This window comes from Metarhizium robertsii, assembly GCF_000187425.2.
Source record: "Metarhizium robertsii ARSEF 23 chromosome Unknown MAA_Scf_2, whole genome shotgun sequence".
Taxonomy (NCBI): Eukaryota; Fungi; Ascomycota; class Sordariomycetes; order Hypocreales; family Clavicipitaceae; genus Metarhizium; species Metarhizium robertsii.
In genome coordinates this window covers 3957524-3976126 of record NW_011942160.1, presented here as the reverse complement: position 1 = coordinate 3976126, position 18603 = coordinate 3957524, and the positions used below count along the sequence as shown (strand labels likewise).

At 47.6% G+C, this 18603-nt stretch overlaps 4 protein-coding genes across 4 annotated transcripts; 2 read left to right on the top strand and 2 right to left on the bottom strand.

Moving 5' to 3' along the window:
* Positions 1-645: 645 nt before the first annotated feature.
* Positions 646-2773, top strand: MAA_05288 (exocyst complex subunit; the record flags this gene model as incomplete). Its single annotated transcript, XM_007823286.1, has 2 exons — positions 646-1027; positions 1080-2773. The coding sequence occupies 2 exons, from the start codon at positions 646-648 to the stop codon at positions 2771-2773; spliced, it is 2076 nt and encodes a 691-aa protein (XP_007821477.1).
* A 642-nt stretch (positions 2774-3415) lies between these two features.
* MAA_05289 (DUF455 domain protein) lies at positions 3416-7184 on the bottom strand (the record flags this gene model as incomplete). The annotated part of the gene is made up of 3 exons (XM_007823287.2): positions 3416-4173; positions 4244-4953; positions 5020-7184. The coding sequence occupies 3 exons, from the start codon at positions 7182-7184 to the stop codon at positions 3416-3418; spliced, it is 3633 nt and encodes a 1210-aa protein (XP_007821478.2).
* Positions 7185-8009: 825 nt separating this feature from the next.
* MAA_05290 (uncharacterized protein) lies at positions 8010-9020 on the bottom strand (the record flags this gene model as incomplete). The annotated part of the gene is made up of 1 exon (XM_007823288.1): positions 8010-9020. One exon carries the CDS (start codon positions 9018-9020, stop codon positions 8010-8012), a length of 1011 nt encoding a protein of 336 aa, XP_007821479.1.
* Positions 9021-11021: 2001 nt separating this feature from the next.
* MAA_05291 (ras GTPase-activating protein) lies at positions 11022-18509 on the top strand (the record flags this gene model as incomplete). Its single annotated transcript, XM_007823289.2, has 14 exons — positions 11022-11594; positions 11653-11963; positions 12041-12155; positions 12213-13739; positions 13813-13972; positions 14024-14313; positions 14383-14670; positions 14728-15102; positions 15156-15246; positions 15332-15500; positions 15564-16237; positions 16297-18136; positions 18190-18442; positions 18495-18509. 14 exons carry the CDS (start codon positions 11022-11024, stop codon positions 18507-18509), a joined length of 6681 nt encoding a protein of 2226 aa, XP_007821480.2.
* Positions 18510-18603: the final 94 nt, after the last annotated feature.

The following is an 18603-nucleotide window of genomic DNA, read 5'->3' as shown; positions in this document are numbered from 1 at the left end:
GCAGGAAAAGAACTTGTTCGCATCGCAAGATAGAGCACCAGCAGGACACAGATTCTCGTAGGTAGTTGGATCTGGCAGGGTCTGCTAATAGAAAGGATTTGGGGTCTCCGCAAGAGGCGGGCGGAGAAGGTCAACTGGGCACGTCTAAGGCGTGTTGCAGCTGCATTGACTCTTTGCAGAAGCGCCGAGGTCTCTTTATTCCCTCAGCTTTTCACACCTCCGTCATGGCCCAATGTTGGAAGAAGTCAATACCAGTGAGTGGGGAGTACGTGGTGTACAGAGTACAGAGTACACGAATAGCTGCAGACTATGGGCAGTGGCCGGGTGTAAGTGACTCGAGGTGTTTGGTGAGCCTTTGTTTTTTTTTTTTTTCGAGGTCCCCCGATGCCGCAGCTGACTTTGGGAGGGTTGGCCGGATGACAGGGATTTGGTGAGACGCGCGGAATGAGGCTAAGAGCTCCAGAACTTTACGTCCTCTAGGTGTCATGTACAGAGTACATACAGGTACAGAGTACCTACCTAGGTACTTAGAGGTATGTACATTTGACCAGGGCGTCCGTGGGGCAGGGTATGCTCACCAGTCATCGTGTGTGTCAGTCGTCAAATCGTTAAGCTCCCGCCATTTTTACTCCGTACGGAACATCAATGATCAATTTGGTCAACCAGCACCAACAAGCGAGCGCAGCCAGCGTTAGGTGGACTAGTGCGCGTGACCAGTCTCCTTCACATGCCTCGTATATCGCAGAAGCCCTCGATTCTTACTCCGGCCTTGGTCTACCTTCTTCTTCAGTTGTGCCTGAATCAACACTGACTATGGCGGTGGGTCTCTCGACCATGACCCATCACACGCTTGATGAAGAGGCGAGAGCTGAGGTCGATGTCCTAAACTCTCGCCTGGAGAAAACCACGCAGCTCACCAAGAAGATTCAGGCCAGCCTCGGTCGCCTGGAGGTCTCTGGCCAGAGTGTCCGCGATGTTGCTGGTCCGCTTAGTAGCGAAACCAGACGTTTACAGCTACTTGGAAATAGTATGGCCCGACTTATTGATATTCTGTTGCATCATGCACTAAGTTGAAGCAGATGTTGACTCTGTTCTCTCCGCCATCGATCGACTACGCCAACCTGCCGATAGTAAAGATAACGAAGAGCAGATTATCCGTGCCGGGCCAGATAAGGCCGGGTTGTCAAGTTACCTAGCCTCGTTGAAGAGACTCAATAAGTCGCACAGAGAGATGCAAGCATCCAACTTGAGAGCGAACCAGCACACAATGACTGATCTTACACGGCTCATAAAGTCAGGCAACTCACAACTAGAGAGCTACTTTGACAAGCTTCTACGGGGTGAAACGCCTAGATCCATCGAACCTCTACATTACATTACAAAAGATAAACCATTCCCAGTTTTACCCCAAGACAAGATTGCTCGATTGGGCCTCGTCTATGCCTACTTAGCTGGCGGCCAGAAGCCTGTCGGTCACGACTCGCCGGCGTCGAAGATATATGCCGAAGTTCGTGGCCCGTATTTGTCGTCATCTCTTGCCAACCTGGCCGCCGCGAGTGTGAATACAGCCAAGAAAAAGAATCCCGGCGCAATATATAGGGTGGGAACCAATGGCATTGGCACGTATGCCCAGGCCATGGAAGCTATTTTCCTATCGGAGTATGACAATATTTGCAGCATATTCAAGCGCGAAGACTGGGGACCGGTATTTCAAGGCACTTGCCAGGCAGCATTGTCCGAGCTTGCGCGTACTGTCCGAGAACTCAATGCTCACATCAAAGGCCATCTCGGCACTGACTGCTATTTGGCATATGAAATAACCGAAATTCTCTCGGGCCTTCTAGGGAATTTAGAGACAAGGACGGGGGAACTCAAAGCTTCTCTGGCTGCAGCGCTAAAACCCGTACGGGAAACCGCCAAGGCATCACTTTCCGAGCTGTTGGAGGATACCAAAAGAAAGGCTGGCGGCTTGCAGACACTGCCTTCTGATGGTGCTTCCATACCCCTCGTGGCAGACACGATGCAACGACTGCAGGCCATGGTGGAGTTTCTCCGTCCAATCTCTAGTATCATGATCTCTCTTGGCGATGGAGGCTGGAAGTCGAGTTCTGCGTCTGCTGGCCGATCCGCAGATGTCATCCCGAGCCTCGCATCCTTTGATATCGGTGCGGATGGGAGAGAGATTTTTGGGCATTATTGTCTGGACACTATCGATACCCTTTTGTCTACGTTAGACCAGAAAGCAAAAATTTTGCTTCGTGGTAAATCCGTCGCAGGGGTGTTCCTGGCCAATAGCGTTGTAACAGTTGAGCGGATGATACGAGATTCAGATCTCGGGCCTCTTTTACAGTCACGGCTCGAAGTGCTGGACCAGTGGCGCAAAAAGGCAACAGCGGCATACACGGATGTTTGCAGAGATTTGTCTGTCTATCTATTCGATACAATTCACACCAATCGCACTCAGCGACCCACGTCTGGCCAGGCAGCAGACTCAGCCTCGGTCATCAAAAGCCTTAGTAGCAAAGATAAGGACAAAATCAAGGAGAAGTTCTCTCAGTTTAATGCTGCATTTGACGAAATGGTTGCCAGGCACAAATCTTACAGTATGGAACCTGACGTGCGGTCCATGTTCGGCAAAGATATCCGTCAGAAGCTGCAACCACTGTATGACAGGTTTTGGGACCGATATCATGATATTGACAAGGGCAAAGGGAAGTATGTAAAATACGACAAGTCATCCATTGCGTCTGTTTTTCTTAGTCTTGCATCTTGACAAGTCCCTGATGAGGTGTGGAAATTAATTTTGGCATTCATCTCTTGGTTGTGCAGCTTAACAAAAGGGAGATTGTGCATGCTCGCTTGTATTCCCAAACAGCACACCTCTCGTCAAGGTGACGAATAAATTCTCAAGGGCGGTGAAGGCGACTTTCTCGGCCGATAGAGTAACGGTCATCTTGGAAACGCATTGCGTGTTTCTCGTAGCGGTGTACCGACCTTCCCTCACCCATTTCGCGTTGCGCTTCTGGAGTTGTTAGTTTTGGGGCATTTATTGTTGTCTGCTCAAATGCATGAGTTCCCCGGATAAGTGAAGTTTTATTCCTTGGGTGGCAGGCATAGAGGCGAACTTAACCTCACATCTGCATAAGTCTTAAGTGTATGAACTGCTCGATAAGGGCACGTGATTGACAAATTCATGGAACCTTGTTAAGCCTCTGCCTCTTTCTGCCTAATATCAGTATCTGTATGAATATTTTACAGAATCGCAATGGTTAATGTGGCGTTTCACTTGGTCGGCCTCCCAAAGAAAAAAGACCGACAAAGGTGATGCCCTCTTTAGTTTGTCAAATGCCACTAAACTCGCTACCGATATCAATCTCTCTACTGGCTCCAACTTAGCTAAAGAAACGCTCTTAGATTACATTCCACTGCCAAAGATGTGATCAATCCTCGTGCTTCTTTCCCAAACAAAAAAGCCGTCCGTCTTTCTCTTAAAATATAGAATGCGATGCTGAGGAATGAATTCCTCGTCGGTTTGCTCGCTTTTCCATTGTTCCAAGGCCTTCTCCTTGGCTCCCGTGAATCTGTCCTCATAGCCAACCAAATAGTTACTGGCGTCCATTGCAGAGTCCCAGCGTAGGCGATTCATAACATCTGCTGCAGTCCGAAGCTTTCTTGATCCACCTGCTTTGAGAACCGACGGTGATGCTTTGCGCCATACGGGGTCCGAACTCGGCGTTGCCAGGGACATTGCAGCTCCAGCCTTCGGCTCTTCTTTGCCATCATCAGACTCGTTGTCAACAAGTTCCAAATCCTCTTCAGAGTCTGTGTCTCCCGCATTGTCGTCCTTCCACGGTCGGGGGTCTAACTGGAACTGCCGTACGCCGTGGGCATTGACCAGTGATGTCATTATCCAGCAAGAGCAAGGATCGAAGTATTTCTGATCACGACGTAGGCGATTCTCAAAGTCCCTGAGAATTAAACTGAGTGATTTCTCTGCGTGTTGAGTGTCCTCTCTAGACTTGTTCTCAATGTCGTCATGCTGCCATGTCAAGCCGATCAGATAAGTATAGTTGAACTCTTCATTTCCAATATCAGCAGTGCTGTGTGAGGCGTTTAGAGTGAATCTTGCGGGCCAAATGCGAGCCACGAGATCTGTAAGCTTCCTGTTCATGTCTGTTACGTGATGAAATAGTTAGCTTCCGAAGAGGATAGAGTAGCTGGCAGCCTAGGCAAAACAACTCACCAACTAGGACCATGACACACCGGGATTCTAACCAGCCAACGAACCTCCTGCCTTTGCTAGGAGAGGAGCCCCAATAGCTCGCATCAATCTTGACATAGCTCCTGTATGCGTCCAAAAAGCTCGCTGCATTACAAGCTGTAAGCTCAGGGAATGACAATGGTGGTTGCGTTCCGCGCAGGAATGTATCCCAGTTGACCCCTTCCTGCGACAAGAGATCACTGGCTCGCATTAGTTCCGCAGAAAGTGTGTGAATAGTAGAATATGAAGCATTGAGCGCTGTATTTAGAGAGGGTGTATGCCAGCCCAGCAGGCACATGGATTCTCGCTGTGTGCGGTGGTACTTGATAGTACCGTGAAACAACGGATCGAATACCATGTTCCTCCTCCAGTCAAAATTTCGGTAGTGATGGAAAAATGTGGTCAAGATATCGATAGTTCCTACGTTTGCCCCATTATATGCTAGTAGTTTGCAGATGGGCACGAGCATCACAGATATGTTAATCCCCCCAAGCAGACCAAATTTTGAGGAATATAACCCTCGGGACTTAGCCCATGCCTTAAGAAGTAGGTGAGCAATGCGATATTTTGCCATGTCAGGAATGGATCTCTTCAAATAGGCAAGATCCCGCGCTGGCTTTAGCTTAGATAATGTTTGAGCAGGCAGGTTGAACGCCGGGTCAGTGGCTGGGTGGTTCATAATATCAGGATATCTATCATATGTTAGCAGATTGTGCCCGGGCTATGAGTGGAAGTTTCTGCAAGCAGACTATGCTCACTTCTCGGCAACCAGAGCGGCAGCACAATACTGAAGATCAAATTTAACCGCGAAGATACTAAGTTCAAGCATAATACCCGTCTTGGCACGGACTATGCGAAGGATGCTGATGCCCCTACTCTTAGCTCTTCTGAGTCTTGATATAGCAAGAGCGAAAAATATCTTTGCGCTTATGTTCCCTACACACAAACAATCCACATCAGACTCTGGAGTCCAGACACCTAGGCCATACGAGCCCACTGGGATAAGCACCATATCAGGGCCAGTTCGCAGCTGATGTCTGGTTTGATTTTTGTTCGGCTCGCACAGGACACTTTGTAAGAGCTGGAAAGCTTTGCTTCGATCCTCCTGGTCTGCTTGAGTTGGCAAGCAGCCAAGACTCATCAAAGAGTGTTTCAAGCTTCCGATATCGCCTAGGGACGATGGAGATTTGCGAAACTTCGTCAGTACCGAATTACTAGCATTTTGGGCGGCAAAATTCGCATCCCTTTCCAAATACTTGAAGAGACAACGGATGCCCCAGTGGTCGCTGGCTACGGATTGCCCATCCCCAGTATCGCATACTGGCCACCCGAATGTGTTGAACCCGCAGGCAGCCAAAGAAAGGGCACCGTTGAATATAATCCTGTCATATCTCTGCGGCCGGTTGTTTAGATTGCCTCCCACTGCTTTTTCTGCCAAGGGGTTTGTTGTAGGATCAAAAGTAGCCCCCTGTTCGCCTTCGAATAGTTCTTCCGGAGATTGAGAGCTTCCGACCGTGTCTCGTGAAACCCCGGAGCGCAACTTTGTGAGAAGCCATGCGTCTTGCAGGCCGTAATTGGCGAACATGGAATCTATCTCACAGAGAGATTGGTATCCGCGAGAGGACAATTGCCCCTTTTTCCGTGCCTGATCAATGGTGAAAACCGATGTCGCTAGATTAAAATCCCCGGCAATAACCCACGGGTGATTGGGAAACTCTGTAGATAAATGGTGTATCAATTTGTGCAGTTCATTCTTTTTGGCAACTACCGCGCCGTCTGCCAACCCTTGAGTAAGGTGGCAAGCTGCAAGTATTATAGACTGTGGATTGGAAATCATCTGCGGGTCTTGGTGAGAGACGGCGAGTTCGACAACGGCGGCACCTTTATGTTTCCTGGCAAATGGTACGTAATTCCATCTGAAAGCTAACTTGCTCAAAACTACAATATTGAGCAAGTTTGGTAGTGGCCCGTGACCAGGCTGACCAGGCGGCCCATGTGTGGCAAATCGGTACCTAGCACATACACCCTGATGTTGAAGCAGATACGGAAGGAAATGGTCCGTGACCTCCTGAAGAACTAATACATCAGCTGCAGCGCGTTCGGACAATATGGTAGATACGAGTCCCTGGTATCTGCTTGTATCGGATGGCCATTCAAATTCGGCAAGAACATTGTAAGACGCAACAACCAGTTGTCTGATCGAATCTGGTGGTGGCGTTGATGGAAGAGCAGTTTTCCAGGAGAGAGTCGACGAGTCAAACGCAAATGTCGTCTGACTTTGTGTCTCCTGGCTGCTTCCATCGAGTTGAAAGCCCAGCAGGGATGGCGATTGATGGCATTGTTGGTTTTGAATGTCTACATAGCCCCAAAGACGCATGGACCGTGATGAATCTCGCACAAGGATAGCAAGCTGTTCGATCTCCCAATTTACTGGAGTTAAGAGGCGCGCCTTATTGAGCAGGAAGTTGTGCGAGTCAGACTTGGCATCCTCAGTCTGCCCGACAGTCATGTGCGGCTGATAGCTGTCTAGAGCTAACCAGCCGATTTGTTGGCGAAGGCCATTGACCAATTCACCTGCGAAGGTTGATGGCCCATATTGCCCTGGCTTGAGTATGAGGGTGTTGTCATTTCGATGTGTAAAATAGTCTGCTTCCTGCAAACTGATCGTTTTCGGTACCAAAGCTGCCAAGTCTATCTGGCATAACATGTCGACGGCATCGGAAAGGACCTCTGGCCCGACGAACGGATAGACCAAATTGACGTGTGGCGGCCATTTTTCAAATGCTTTGTCGTAAAGTCTTCGTACTGAATTGATTGATGGCCATAAATTCTTCGGGGGGATCAAGCAGACGGCCGTATCGTGAGATGGCAAGAACTTGGCGAAGCTCCGCAACGAAGTTGTTTCTCCTGATGTCGCTTGCATGATGGAATAAAAATTAGGTTCTTTAAATTTGGATCCTGGCTACTAGATACTTCGTCAACCTCATGAGAGGCAATGCCGTGCCTGGCTAATTAGAGAAGAGTCAGCCCTAGGCGGCGGTCGTGCTGAAGAAATGGCATGTACGATTCTCTGCAGGTTATTTCCATCCTCACATTTTAATATTAGGTTAAAACCTCTGCACGATTAGGACTTCTCGCTACCGCCCACGAAAGCCGCATTGCTCGCTACATGAGTCATCTCAGTAGGCACGCTTCCATCACCGAGTTATGAATAAAATGTATGTGCTATGGTTGTTGAGTCACCGGCCACCTGGATGAGGCGAAGTTGACAATAAGACAGTGCGAATGAGCCTGGCCCCACCAGCCTTGACCTCTCTCTCCCTGTGACATAGAGTCCGGGGGGCCTGGCCAACTGAGTCAGCGGGGTCAACTTATACCGAGCAAGAGTCACGTAACCAACTTCTACACGCGCGGGTCCTGGTTCTGGTGAAAGCAGTTGAACTACTATCACAAGACAGGCCTTCAATTAGTAAAAATCCAATGAGCCGTCTTATTATGCTAATGAGCCAGGAGACTGTCACCAGAATCAGGGACCGCGCGCGTAGGACGATAACAAGATTACTCTTTATACATTACGCAAATATATGTCGCTTGCCTGCTGCTGTATCCTGCTGCATTGCGCACGGTGCACCTCATTAGAATACATACTTAAGTATGTAGCAATATGAACCATGCCATGCCATGCAAGCCTTCTAATACATACAATACAGCAGCTCTTCTTGCCTTCAACAGGCATTGCCACCTCTCTTCAAGATGCCCCGTACTGGTCAGGACCCCAATCAATAGACTCGGTCTGGTTGCCTTTGCCTTCCATGACTGCTTCTAGCTTGTCCTCAACTGTGACCCAGCCCTGCCGCTTTTGTGAGATGGCATATCGAATAGGGTCTTTCCATTCTCTCCACCACACTTCCTCGCTCTGAACGATGCATCTTCGCCCTGGTTCACCATTCTTCGTCGTCGCAAATGGCCACACTGACTTGATCACCTCATACTTATTCTTACCTGAAAACAGACTGGTGACGTTGGTGAAGAACTGATTCACCCTGTCGGGATTTTGTACCAACACGCGGCTGTGAGTGACGAGGAAAGTCACGTCAACAGCACCTCGATATTTGAGAGTTGCAATGAGGCTCCGTAGTTGACCTTCTATCCAGCCCACATCAAGATTTGCAACAACACGATCCAGAGAAAATGTTTTCACTGTAGCTGTGTCCTGAACAAATCGTCGACACCATTCTTCCAGTCCACCTTCACCAACTTCTGGGAGCACATCCGGTCGAGCTCCTCCACGATGTGCCAACTCGCCTTCCCCAACGCAGCGAATATAGTCCATGCGCAGCCTTTCGTCATCAGGCACTAACAGGGTCATAAGGTTGAGCTTGATGTCGAAATCAATCCGGCGACCACGACTGCCCCGAACATGAATCTGAGGCTTGGGGGGTACCGTCGATTGTGCACGAATCAGTGACACAAGTGCCGCAGCGTTTGAAGACAAATATTCCGCCTTTGAGGACAAGGTGATTGAGTCACTTGAAAGCTTAAATAAGGGAGGCGAATAAAGCTTATAGTCCAGTTTAGGCAGTCCTGGATATCGAAGTATACCTTTCAAAGGCTCCGTCGGAATCCCATCGTCGACTTGTCCCTCGGTTCCAGAAGACGACGGGCCTGAGTACGGAGGAGGCGTTAGTGTCTGAGAAGGAGTGTCGTGGTTTGACGCATCAAGCGATCCAACATCTGTTAGAGGAGTACGTTTCTCCATGGTCCTTGAAGCAGCTGTCGGATTTGGATTTGGATTTAGAGACGCGATCACACTCCGCAATAAAGGAAACTAGGTCCGATAGCAACGTCACGGAAGCCCTCGCGTAAGCCGGGGGCGGCGTGCGCATGTTGTTGTGTTGTTAATCCACAAAGATACGTACCGACCTCGATTTAGGTACTGTAAATAATACGGGTTTTTCTAGTCTCTTTAACCCTTGGCCTGGTACAGCCCAATAATCATATCATACAGAGCGAAACTACGGTTAATTAGAAATTAAGAGAAAGCGCGATAATTTAAAAAAAAAGTAGGTAGAGTGGGGAAAAAAAAATAATGTATCGTGATAAATAAATGACGCCCGCGATACGCGTATGTGTGCTTCTTTTTTATATTTATATTAAACCAAGAACTATTTGATTTTTAACGCCAAAAAAAATTAATAACTTTTTTCTTCCCTCCGCAATGAGGGGGAAAACTATGACACCTACTAGTGGGTTATTTTTTTCATAATAATAAAAAAAAAACTTTTTTTCTTTTTAAACCGCTGGGGGATTCTTTATATAAGCGCAATAATTTTTTAATTGGCAGTAATACCCCCTAAAAAAAACCTCAAATAAAGTAAAAAAAACACAATTAAATATTATTTACTTAGTGAATGGCTTTTTTTGACTGCGCCTATACTAAATTAAAATTAATGTATTTTACAAGAAAGCTTAGTGTAAATATTTATTTGTGTTCGTTTGCCTTTTCTTTTCTCATTTACAGGCTAAATAAGTCATGCACATCGCGATGCGTTGAACCTAAATTAATATTGTTATTAACAACTCGATAAAAAAATTATTAAAAATTGGCATGTTAATATTAATTAATATTAGAGCCGTACCAGGCCGGCTGTTCGTCGGCGGCGTATGCCCAGTCACCCCACCAAAGCTTCAAGCTCTATGACTCTCTCTCATGGTTCTTCAAATCGTCATGTCTTCGTGCACAGGCGCGGTATTATGGCAACTATGAATAGCGATGCTTCTGTACTAGTCGGGTGCCTGGTTGACAGAATTGCGTTGCGGGTAAGAAACCATAGTATCACGATGCAGCTGAGAAAAGCGCTGACCTGGTGGTGCCTGCTCCTAGTTACCACATCATACTGGCTCGACCGGCCATCCGATCTGTGAGGATGATATACTCAAGATATCGAGAGCCACGTTGGTAGATTTGAGTAGGAATGCGATCAACATTGTCATTGAATCACTCCTAAGTCTTCTCGAGCATCTAGCGCGGCCATTTGCCTCTGTGGCTGCTCACCCATCACATGTTCTACAATCAGAGCTTTACATTCTGTCACTTGCTGCTGACAGCTGTACCGCAAATTGGGATGGGAAGAACAATTCGACTGATCCGAATAATCGCCTTGGGAAGAATCTAGTTAGCCGAATATTCGATGCATTGACACAACTCTTGGAACCTATCCCGGACGATTATATATTACCTGCTCAAACACTCCTGGATCAAGTGTCGGAGCGTAACTTTTGTGTGCCTCGATCTGATGGGATAACGGCACAGAACGCCAGCAAGCAGATAATAGAGGCTGAATGTCTTGCCGAATGTCTGGTAGAATTCGATGCTCACATCAAAGTGATCGTCGAATACGTGTCGGCTTCAAGCTGGCCTGTTGCGTTCGATTATGTCAGGAATACTATATATAATATCCGAACAACAGTATTCCCCGAAGGAAGTTTAGCGAATCAGGGGCATACTCAAGATGTCGATGCTCCAGCTCTTGTGACATTGAGGCTGCTATCCTTCTTCTGGATTGACAGCGCTAAGTTGGGGCACCTCGTTCAAGAAATATGCTCCAGCTACTTACACTTTCGCAAATCCTGTCAGTGTACAATAGCTGTGATTCTTCCGCTCCTCGTCACTCGTTGGATTGATAGAAGCCCTGATGAATTCGTTCGATTACACTCACGGCAAAGGAGATTAGACGGTGGTGGCGACACTCTGTTCGACATGACACAGACAGGAATAGATCACGGTCGTCGGAGAGCAGTCTTATACCCGCTGCAGATCACCCTCCTATTGTTGCTTCCTGACGTTTTTGAGGTGGCAAGCAACTTGAGGGAAGCGAAGAGTAATAACCTGATCAAGAAGGTGTCCTTTTTGGATAGCCTCAGAAAAGGCCTTCGGAATGGGAATGAACGAGCAGCGTACTGCCTAGTAAGCCTTCTTCGAGCAGCTAGACATTTTGAGGCTGAGAGCGATTCTGCCTTGGTCAGTTATGCTATGGATGTGCAAGATGAAATCCGAGAATCCGTGTTCAGCCTTTCCCAGTCCAACATTGCAACACCACAGTTTGACCAGGATATGATCACAGGAGCTTTTGTTAGTCTCGCTCATCTTGGATTAGACGGCAGCGTTGAAACACTTACGAAAGCATGTATTTCTCCACCTGCGCCGAACTCTTTCAAGATCGCTGTCATTCAAGCATGTTCATATTTTGCGCGACTTGCGCGACGGTCCGAAACGGCCAAGTATACAGCACTACAGACAAGTGTTCTTGTTCTTATCCGATCTGAATTTGAGGTATGATAAAACCAAGTTCAATAATACAGCAATAAAAAGTACTAATAAAGAATTGCAGTCCGAATATATGAACTTCTTTAAAGCAAGACATGAGTTGTCACAAGATGGCAGCCGTAAAATTTTGGAAATTCTTCGCTATTTCTATGCCTCCCCTGGCCCTCTGCTTCGGGATTTGTCTGGTGAGACCGCAGGCATGGCATTTCTTAAGCCATTTTTATTTTGCGTCCTTTCTCGGGATCAATCCATTCGTCAGCTAGCCACAAAGGTTGCGAATAAGCTCTTCATTATGAACAAAGACTCGGTGGGCACCTCTCAACTTGAATATTGTGGCGCAACTGAAGAACTGGGACAAAACCTCTGGATTCGAAGGTGAGCAGAGCACTCCAATCGCCCACAGCCCTGGGGGTACCGTAACTATCGTTCGATGATGCTGAACAGCGACGCAGTTCGTCAATCCTTCTTGAGCTATGCGGAGAAATTGAAAAGGACATCAGCCTTTCCACCATAACGCAACTTCGGGAGTTTTTAGGCGCAAGGTCGGCGCTTCTCAAAGGCATGCCAGTTCGTCAACACACCTCCCTGCTTTCCATAACAGACTCGAGTTGACATTCCCCCTAGATTTTGTCCCATATTCCCATGGATGTGCCGGATATTCATCTGGCGGCTTCGAAACTGGAAGCAACTTTGTTGATATCTATTTGTTCTCCCAATATTGCCGTGTGTCAACTGGCTACTATCTGTATCGGCCTCTTGGTGGACGAATGTACGCATGTCGGTGAATATACTGACTCTGCAAAGCTGCTTTCTTCAACTTATCGCAACCAACTCGTTTACCAGGAACTTTCTTCGCCAGCTTTCCATTTTACCGGTCTTGTCGCCTTTCAGAAGAGAATGCGGGGATTTCTTAGACAAATTCGACTGCCAACGCAAGGCATCGTGGACGCTTGGGAAACTGCCTTCGGACAATGGATTCACCTGTCCAAGGAGGTTTCTCTGGCTACGGCAGACGGTGTAGACGATAGAATGCTATCAGAGTGGCGAAATCTATCAGGTTTTTTGGCATCATTGGGTGGCATATGCACCTATGGATACGCCACCAAATTGGATGAGGCAATTGGAGACTTGAACTGGATTGATCGGGTATCCTCCGAACATCATGAAGAGCCTCTCTTGTCAAGGTTTCTAAGACTCAGCATCCAACTTCTGGGTTGCAATAACATCAAAGTGCGTGAGGCAATGCGAGAGGTCTTATCCACCGAGGTTTCTTCGATCTTGTACGCGCCGCTTTTTAAGGCTCTGGAGTCAGAACTGGAAGTTTTGCTAGCCGGGGTTCTCGCATCCCCTGATAAAGGCCAGGAGAATGAGGTGATATTTGCCGAACAAGCTGCGTCTTTGCTCAAGATCATGGTTGAGAAGCTCGAAAGTCCATCTGACTTGGGTTCTATTTCATCAGTCCACCTCGGAGTTCTTACATTGAGTTTTGCGAAATTCTTGGATGGCGCATTGGATGGAGTGGCAACGCTACGTGTCAAAGTCAAGATTTGTCATTTGTGCGAAGCAGTCACAAAACGCAAGGAACACCTCAACTTGCGAGACGACATTCGCATTAGAAACCAGCTGCTAGAATATATATTTGGTTGGATAGCTCGGCCGCATGCTTTGAAACAAGAACAATTGGGCAATGGCCCTAGACAGGATGAATTTCGGCGTGTACAAAAGGACCTCGACAAGGCTTGCCTCAGGACACTTGGTGATCTCACATTTCGCCTCCCGCTGCAGCCAGCTGATAGCCAATCGGATGCTGGGATGAGTGAACTCAAGTCACAAATGTTTCATACATATTTCAACCGCTTCTTGTCGCTTCTCAACTACGAGACGCAGGAAATGAGCAGACAAGAACTGCCCCTGATGGGCAATCGCGAGGAAGGCCTCTCGAATGCCGATATGGTTATCACTATCCTTTCCAACTTGCTCAGTGCGAACATTGATGTTGGCTTGAAGCACTCTCTAAATATCGGCTATCATGAAAACGTTGATATACGCGCTGCATTTGTCCGTGTGCTATGTAACATTCTTACGCAAGGAACAGAATTCAGCTCGTTGACTGATGCAGCTGTCAGTGATAAATATGTTGAACTTTTAAATGTAGGTCCAACTGTCAATCATTACCCTGTCAGGCCTTGCCACAGTATGTAAGCTCACTTTTTTTAAAAAAAAGTTACTGACAACCGATCTATCGCTTTCGGTATCAATGAGTGCTATTTGCCCAGCTTCGGAAGTTGACGAGCTCACGATATGCCTCCTTACCGTCTTTGAACAACGCGGGCTCACTTTCGAATTGTTCGAGGCTCTGATTCGCCAAGAAGTAGAGCAAACAGGTTCGTTTCATCCGCAGCAAATGCGCCCAACTTCAGCTAATCCCGACTCAGAGAACGAACCCGAAATTTTGCGGAGAACTTGCGTCGCTACAAAGATGCTGTCTGTATATGCAAAATGGAAAGGAGCATCATATTTAAGGACGACGCTGCAAAAAGTTCTCGAGAGGCTCATGCTGACATCGAACGACCTAGACTTAGAACTAGACCCAGCCAGGGTGAGCACTCCCGGCGAATTGCAAAAGAATGCTGCGCAACTTCAGATCGTGGCTAAGGTGTTTATGGACGACATATGCGCTTCAACATCAAATGTTCCGAGCTCATTTCGAAGGATATGCAGCATCGTGAGTACTGACCTCTAGAAGACTGGTAACACAACAAGCCGGTGCACGATGACTTATGCCAGCTTGTAGATATCTGATGCTGTTCTTCCTCGCTTTCCCAATGCAAAGTATACTGCCGTGGGAGCTTTTGTATTCCTCCGCTTTTTCTGTCCTGCCATTGTAGCACCCGAAGCTGAAGGCCTCGTGTCAGTGGCACCGACCAAGGAAATGAGACGGGGACTGTTACTCATCGCAAAAATCATCCAAAACCTGGCCAATAACGTTCTTTTTGGAACAAAAGAGCCTTACATGTTTCCCTTGAACCCCTTCCTTGTCCAGAACATACATTTGGTCACTGGATTCCTGCGGGACATCTCCGTAAGAAAATTATTGCGTGTCTTGCGATATGTGTCAACTGTTCTAACATTTTTGTAGGTGTCCACGAGGCAGGCTGATGTCGCTCCCCCGGCGATTGACATGTTTGACTTCGGCTCATGCGTATCACTGCACCGATTTCTGTATGATCACTGGGATCATTTGCGTCAGACACTTGTTTCAAGAGAAAGGAAAGAACATCTGCGAACCCCGGTGGAGATTGCCCGGACACCACCGTCAGTCTTTGAACCACTTCGGGATCTCATCAGCAATCTCGGGCCGCCGCCCCTTGCAATCTCTTGGAATAGGCCTCAGATATCCTGCAATACGCCGCCTTTGTACTCAAGATTTCAAAACTTCATGTTACGAAATGCTTTTAGAAGTGCGGAGTCTTTTTTGACCTCTCGGGCGGTGTATGACGGCGGTGAAAGCAAGGTATTCACCGTCCTCTCCATTCCTGGAGCTTCTTCTGCTCATCAGCGGTTTAGGACGGTCTTTCTATAGTGTGCGTTATATTACGGCATATCGAAAACGAAAGCATCGATTATGATACACTTTTATATTGTTATCTAAAAGTAAGTCGCTTCCATTGCTGCATATAAGAGAAGCTCATCATGCATGTTTTGACCACGGGCGTTACTGTGCTAACATCAATCCCAGATAGCCAGCCGACTCTGGCACGAGCCATTCGGGCTGTTCATTGATGCAACGTGTTATAATGGACGAAGCGAGCCTTCCGATGAGTTTTTTTCCAAGCTAGATCTCCTAACACCTTCTGAGCTGTCTCGAAACCTTTCCCGAATATACATATACAACATGAATAGCGCTTTCAAGTAAGTATATACTGCCTTTACCAACCCACTTGACAGTCAGTTTCTAATTCTGTTTTATTGTAGGAGGTGTTTCCGGCGACTCCTTCGCAACTCTACTCGCGACGATTCGAGTGTCTTTCATCCGGATAATGTAGAATACTACTTGATCGGAAGTTTACAGGATCTGCAGGTCCATTTCCATTTGAGTCAACTCCATCTTCCCAAAGAAACTATAAGCGTGGTCACAGAAACCCGATACATGTTTCAGACCATCACAAGATTATCAAAGTCCAAAGGGAAAGTTGAGGTCGTGATCAAAGTTGGCAGCCAATTTCTTCAAATAACTACCGTTAAGAAGCAAGAAGTACTATCTGGTCTTCGCCTTAGCAGTGTCATCAATGATATTTTCCGCCTTAGTGACATAGAAGAAGCCTCAACCCCACAAGCAGAGGACGATTCTAACTTTGGACTGAGAGCTGATGGGGGTAAGATTGTCATGTTCTTTACCAGCTCCAAGAGAGCGGACATTCTTCAGACTATTCGTGGAGCCAAGACAATACACGGCAAGGACAGCAGAATGGTAAAACCCGTTGAAAGGCTCGTCCGACCACAAGATGTCCCAGGGACCATGCTCAATTTGGCACTTACCAACCTGTCAAGCCCATATCATGTCCTTCGGTTAGCCTCTTATAACCTCCTTGGGGCATTGTGCCGATCTTTCGACTTCGGTGTTTCCGGGCGACTGGTTTGCAATCGAGGTAACACGAGCTAGCCATCATTCGCTTGTCTTCCATATACATACTTACGTGCCTGATAGATTTGGCTGTTCCTCTTGAGCCGACACGATTTATCGTAGATATTAGTCGAGAATTAGCTCAAGCCGAACCCCAACTCACATCGGACTTCCTGACCGAGTTTTTTGTAAGCTGGGATAGTATTCCTGACGAACAAAAACCCCTTAGCTTGGAATATGTGGCGCCTTGGCTTCCCGGCCTTCGCACAGCAGTTCTAGTTGTTGAGGTAGACGGGGACAAAGGACGAGACAAAGTTGCATCCCTTCTACGAAAGCTGATAGACATATCTGTGTTGGACCAAAACTTGACATATTGTCTGGAAAAATACATCTGGCCATGTATTGCACAAGATGAGCTGCTCCTTGAAATTTTTACGGATGAGCTTATCAAGGCCGCGCTTAGTTACGGAAACGGGGCAGACACTTTAGAAATACTGTCTTCGGTCATGGTTGGACTTGGCACTGTTACCTTGCGGGCTAGAATCATTTCTCGCCTCCGCAAGGCTCTTAACAGGTCATCGCTACGCCCGACTCGCTTACTCCAGGACAGTTCTGTCTGGGAAGAAATCTGCATCCTGCTTCAATTTTGCTTAGGCTTGTCTTTTGACAGTCGAGTGCAATCCCAAATGTTTCTTCCAGAAATTTTCCACGTCGTCACAATGTTGGCTAACACCGGGGGAAGCGAGGTACGATTGCTTGTTTACAAATTGCTGATTAACTCAATTCATGCAATATGCGCTTCATTCAGTATAGATGACGCAAAACTGGTCCGGCTGCGATCAATTTTGGACGTCTTTGGCGACACCAGAGGAGACATTTTCACTGCTCCAACGTCGTTGGCAAGGGACGGGGCCTCAGTATCGACGTCTTTTGACTCAGGCCCAGCTCTGGCCTCAACGGAGAATCTTACGTCTGTATTGTTTGAGGTCTGCTTGATAGCCGCTCCGTCAATGGATATTGCCAACGCCTGGCGTGCTCGATGGATGAGTCTCGTGGCTAGTACAGCATTCCAAAACAACCCTGCAGTTCAGCCAAGGGCATTTGCAGTAATGGGATATCTGGCAAGGGAAGAAGTGGACGATGATCTACTATACCAAGTCCTGGTAGCCCTCCGAAATAGCGTTAGCCAGTTTGGTGAGGATGGAAATAGTGAAATGCTAGTTTCCATTATTACATCCTTGTCCAAGATGATGGCCAAATTACCATCCTCCTCGAGATATGGCCTTCAATTGTTCTGGTTGGCTATGTCACTTGTGCGTCTTGTACCAGCTGCCATTTTCAACTGCGCAGCGCAATTTCTGGGTGCCATTTTGACGAACATTGGCACAATTGGCAATGTGAGAGGAGATAGAATGGTCCCTCTCCTCCTTCAATGTCGAGGCCAGTTAGAAGATGCCGCTTTGCCATTGGATGATGCCTACGGGATTCGTTTTGAAGAAGATACCTTCCACTTTGCGGTTTGTGCCTGTCTCGTCCGAGGTCTCACAGACACAGCAACCAGACCAACCGCAATTCAGGTTCTGTCTTCATTCTTAGAGATGACATCTCGATCTGAGGATCCCGCCCCAGGCAGTCCGAATCATGCCATTCATGGGTCCCCCTACCTGGCTCTCCTGCTAGCCCGTGGCATGCAGGAAGATTTCATGGACAGCTTGTGGTGGTCCGACCTGAAGCCGGAAGCCATTTCTGATATTCTGGACAGCCGTGGCGTGCAGGGCGTCGACAACATGAAAGATAAGGACCTCCTTTTAATTTCAGCCATGGAGCTTGTCGATTTCCATTCCCTGGAGGATGCTGCACAAGCACGCAGCCTTCACTGGCTCAACTCCCTCGCCGAAGCCAGACCATTCGTCTTCACGAGCCTGTAAGCCCACCGCGGTAGACTTTGTTGTCATAATCACGCTAACATTCATGTAGATGTGGGGCCTTACCATCCGTTTTGGACGATGTGCTGCTGCACAGCCAGGAATCGGCGGCCTTAGAAGCTGCTCATGTACTACTTCGAACGCTTGCGTCCGATCAGAAATATGCCCAAGCAATGGGCTCCATGCAGTCATTAAATAGCCAGCTTACTGAAATGGGATTTGGCGGGTTGTGGAAAATACCCAAACAGAGTACGGTAGAGGACGCAAAGGGGGAATGTTTTGAGCTTACGGAAAAGCTGATCGAGGTAGGATGAAGACAGGCCGCAACCTTCTACAGCAAAGCTAACCTCATCGCAGCTCATTGTTATGTGATCGAAGTGTACATACTGTTAATCAGGCGACTGTGGAGCTTGTATCCTGGTCTTGATTTACACATGGTCCATAATGCATTACCGACCGTCATGAA